This window comes from Nerophis ophidion, linkage group LG21, assembly GCF_033978795.1.
Source record: "Nerophis ophidion isolate RoL-2023_Sa linkage group LG21, RoL_Noph_v1.0, whole genome shotgun sequence".
Classification (NCBI taxonomy): Eukaryota; Metazoa; Chordata; class Actinopteri; order Syngnathiformes; family Syngnathidae; genus Nerophis; species Nerophis ophidion.
The window spans coordinates 9,943,675-9,948,538 of NC_084631.1; the positions used below are offsets into that span (position 1 = coordinate 9,943,675).

General features: G+C 43.2%; 1 protein-coding gene across 2 annotated transcripts in view; it reads left to right on the forward strand.

Moving 5' to 3' along the window:
* The window catches only part of selenbp1 (selenium binding protein 1), a 42,961-nt gene extending 40,445 nt beyond the window's left edge, over window positions 1-2,516 (forward strand). For both annotated transcript variants that reach the window (XM_061881866.1, XM_061881864.1), the window contains exons 8-13: window positions 1,059-1,240; window positions 1,381-1,459; window positions 1,538-1,659; window positions 1,725-1,817; window positions 1,890-2,008; window positions 2,146-2,516. In XM_061881866.1, the coding sequence (XP_061737850.1) occupies window positions 1,059-1,240; window positions 1,381-1,459; window positions 1,538-1,659; window positions 1,725-1,817; window positions 1,890-2,008; window positions 2,146-2,308 (758 nt within the window). In that variant the 3' untranslated portion in view covers window positions 2,309-2,516. The remainder of the gene's footprint in view (window positions 1-1,058; window positions 1,241-1,380; window positions 1,460-1,537; window positions 1,660-1,724; window positions 1,818-1,889; window positions 2,009-2,145) is intronic.
* Window positions 2,517-4,864: the final 2,348 nt, after the last annotated feature.

A 4,864-nucleotide genomic window follows, 5' to 3' on the forward strand; every position in this document is an offset into this window, starting at 1 on the left:
TTAGGATCCAGAAGTTCAAAGTCAGGACCCTTTTAAAATAGAAGATTAGGTTTCAGAAGTCTTAAGCCAGGCCTCTTAGAGATGGAGGTTTAGGTTCTAGAGCTCCCAAGTCAGGACCATTTAGAAATAGAAGTTTAGGTTCCAGAAGTCAAAAATCAGGACTTTTACAAATGTAGTTTAGGTTCTTTTTCAGGACCCATTTGAAATATGGATTCAGGTTCCAGAAGTCCCAAGTCAATACCCTTTAAAATAGAAGATTAGGATCCAGAAGTCCTAAATCAGGATTCTTAGAGATGGAGGTTCAGGTTGTAGAAATCCCAGGTCAGGACCTTTACAGTTGAAACTTTAAGGTTTAAGTCAGTACCCTCGAGAGATATGAGATTTTGTTCCAGAAGACTCAAGTCAGGATCTATACAGATGGAAGTTTACGATCCAAGTCAAGACACATTTGAAATATAGGTTTAGGTTCCAGAAGTCCCAGGTCAGGACCCTTTAGAAATAGAACTTCAGGTCCTAGAAGTCCTAAGTCAGGATCTTTACAGATGGGGATTCATATTCTAAAAGTCCCAAGTCAGGACCTTTACAGATAGTATTTTAGATTTGAGAGATATACGTTTTTGTTCCAGAAGTCCCAAGTTAGAATACTGCTAGGAGGTTCAGGATTCAGAAGTCCAAAGTCAGGACATTTACAGATGTAAGTTTCGGTTCCAAGTCAGGAAGTTTAGAAATAGAAGTTCAGGTTCCAGAAGTGCATAGTCAGGACCATTACAGCTTGAAGTTAGATTCCAAGTGAGAACCCTTAAGAAATATAAGTTTAGTTTTCAGAAGTTCCAAGTCAAGACCCTGAGAGTTGGAGGTTCAAATTCCAGGAATTCCTAAAACAGGACCTTTTAGAAATGTAAGTTTAAGTTCAAAGCCAGGACGCTTTACAAATATAAATTCAGGTTCCAGAAGTCCCAAATCTAGGCTTCAGAGATGAAGGTTCAGTCTCCACCAGGAACGCATTCAGCTTCTGAATCTGTACTCGAAGAGTCGACATGAGTTCTTTGTTGTTCCAGGCCACTATGGTACTTCTCTTAACGTTTGGGACTGGACCACCCACAGAAGGGTGCAGTCACTCGATCTGGGAGAAGAGGGCGCCATACCTCTGGAGATCCGATTCCTCCACGACCCTGATGCCACTGAAGGTTTTGTGGGATGTGCTCTGAAGGGGAACGTGTTTCGATTCTACAAAGCACCGGTGAGGAACCCCTAGACCCTCTTGACCAATTCCATGTGAACTGAGGGGCACCGCCGGGACCAGCTTTGCTTCTTTGGTTTTAAACGTGGTCGTCTTTTGCCAGGTTTGAGGTGCCACTGTTATGCTATGTTGTTGTTTAGACAGGGAAGTGGGCTGCAGAGAAGGTCATCAGCGTTCCCAGTAAGAAAGTTGAAGGTTGGCTGCTTCCTGAGATCCCAGGTTTGTCAGTCGTCCAGCTTAATCCCACCCGTCTGTCCCACATGGTGTCTCACCTGTCTCGCACACCTCCACCTGTAGGTCTGATCACTGACATCCTGATCTCTTTGGACGATCGTTTCCTGTACTTTAGCAACTGGCTACATGGGGACATCAGACAGTATGACATCACCGACACAAAGAACCCTCGCCTGGTTGGACAGGTGTGATGTCGTGTTGCACAGGGGCCCTTTCGGGTAAGACGACTTACCTATCGGTTTCTCTTCAGCTGTTTTTGGGGGGAAGTATTACCACAGACGGACCAGTTCAAGTTCTGGAGGACCCCGAAAAGCAGCCGCAGCCCAGCCCCCGTTTCATTCAGGTACCTTGGACAGGAAGTAGAACGAAGAAACATCTAACGTGGGATGACATTTATACCTCACTATGTGTGTAGGGAAAGCGTGTCCCCGGGGGTCCCCAGATGTTGCAGTTGAGTTTGGATGGTCGAAGACTTTATGTAACGACGTCATTGTACAGTGGTTGGGACAAACAGTTCTATCCTGAAATGACACGGTCAGTACTCTGTACTCACCCACACACTACTGCAATACACACTCCACAAATACTTGTCAAGGCCCAGTACTGCCTGACGAACACAGTAAGCCAATGGGTAGCAAGTATTTAGTTCACGGACATGCCTGTTCTGGCAGGGAGGGGTCGGTGATGATGCAGATTGATGTGGACTCCGTGAAGGGGGGTCTGACCCTCAACGAGAACTTCCTGGTGGACTTCGGCAAAGAGCCTGACGGCCCAGCGCTGGCTCACGAGCTGAGGTACCCCGGAGGAGACTGCACGTCGGACATCTGGCTCTGACCCGGAAACACTCACCGCGTCTTTTGTGGGTCAAATTTGACAATTGAATAAAACGTAATTAACGACGTTAACTGTCATTTACAGCACCAACCATTATGAACGTGTACTAACATCACCACAACTGTTTTCTGTATACGCAGCAAATAATTTTTGAATATGAAAACAAGTCTGTAATCAGTGAACAAATAAACTCGGACTCGATGACTTATTATGTTGAATCCGATTTTTTAAAATTGTAATACAACATGTGGCCAAAAAGAGGCAGTGTTGGATAAAGAGTAAACAGCATATCTGCACATAGCCTCAGAACCAACATCCATCTATCCATCCATTTTCTACGGCTTGTCCCTTTTGGAGTCCCAGCTGTGACAGTATATTAAAGTATAACAATAGAGTAACACAACTCTAGATCAGGGTTGTCCAACCTTTTTCCACTGAGGGCCGCATTAAGTATGGTCACTGTTTTCATATTTTTCATTTTCAAAACATACATGTGTGTGTGTGTGTGTGTATATATATATATATATATATATATATATATATATATATATATATCTCAATCAATGTTTATTTATATAGCCCCAAATCACAAATGTCTCAAAGGACTGCACAAATCATTACGACTACAACATCCTCGGAAGAACCCACAAAAGGGCAAGGAAAACTCACATCCAGTGGGCAGGGAGAATTCACATCCAGTGGGACGCCAGTGACAATGCTGACTATGAGAAACCTTGGAGAGGACCTCAGATGTGGGCAACCCCTCCTCTCTAGGGGACCGGAAGCAATGGATGTCGAGCGGGTCCAACATGATACTGTGAAAGTTCAATCCATAGTGGCTCCAACACAGCCGCGAGAGTTCAGTTCGAAGCGGATCCAAGACAGCAGCGAGAGTCCCGTCCACAGGAAACCATCTCAAGCGGAGGCGGATCAGCAGCGTAGAGATGTCCCCAATCGATACAGGCGAGCGGTCCATCCTGGGTCCCGACGAGCGGTCCATCCTGGGTTTTGACTCTGGACAGCCAGTACTTCATCCATGGTCATCGGACCGGACCCCCTCCACAAGGGAGGGGGGGACATAGGAGAAAGAAAAGAAGCTGCAGATCAACTGGTCTAAAAAGGAGGTCTATTTAAAGGCTAGAGTATACAGATGAGTTTTAAGGTGAGACTTAAATGCTTCTACTGAGGTAGCATCTCGAACTGTTACCGGGAGGGCATTCCAAAATGTCAAAATGATGTCACCTAGCGGCAGCATGTAGATGCTGAAGAGTACAGGGCCAAGGACCGAACCCTTGGCAACTCCACACGCTACCTTAACATAGTCCGAGGTCACACAGTTATGGGAGACGCACTGCATCTTATCAGTAAGATAAGAGTTAAACCAAGACAGGGCTGAGTCCGACATACCAATTTGTGTTTTGATACGCTCTAATAAAATATTATGATCGACGGTATCGAAAGCAGCGCTAAGATCGAGGAGCAGCAACATAGATGATGCATCAGAGTCCATCGTTAGCAATAATTCATTAGTCAATTTTGCGAGGGCTGTCTCAATCGAGTGATTTGCCCTGAAACCGGATTGAAAGGTTTCACATAGATTGTTAAACGCTAAGTGTTCATTTAACTGCTCTGCAACAATTTTTTCGAGGATTTTCGAAATAAAGGGAAGGTGAGACACCGGTCGGTAGTTTACCATGAGGTCAGGATCGAGGTTAGGTCTTTTAAGGAGAGGATGAATAACCGCTTTTTTGAATGCTAGGGGAACAGTGCCCGAGGAAAGTGATAAGTTTATAATATTTAGCACTGATGGACCTAATATATATATATATATATATATATACTGTATATATATATATATATATATATATATACATATATATATATATATATATACTGTATATATATATATCTATATATATATACATATATATATACATGAAAATGTATGTATACACCTAGAGTGTGTGTGACATTCATTGGTACTTTAACTTTAACTTAACATACATACAGTGGGGCAAAAAAGTATTTAGTCAGCCACGGATTGTGCAAGTTCTCCCACTTAAAATGATGACAGAGGTCTGTAATTTTCATCATAGGTACACTTCAACTGTGAGAGACAGAATGTGAAAAAAAAATCCAAGAATTCACATTGTAGGAATTTTAAAGAATTTATTTGTAAATTATGGTGGAAAATAAGTATTTGGTCACTTCAAACAAGGAAGATCTCTGGTTCTCACCAACCTGTAACTTCTTGTTTAAGAAGCTCTTCTGTCCTCCACTCGTTACCTGTATTAATGGCACTTGTTTGAACTCGTTATATGTATAAAACACACCTATCCACAGCCTCAAACAGTCAGACTCCAAACTCCACTATGGCCAAGACCAAAGACCTGTCGAAGGACACCAGGAAAATAATTGTAGACCTGCACCAGACCGGGAAGAGTGAATCTACAATAGGCAAGCAGCTTGGTGTGAAAAAAATCAACTGTGGGAGCAATTATCAGAAAATGGAAGACATACAAGACCACTAATAATCTCCCTCAATCTGGGGCTCCA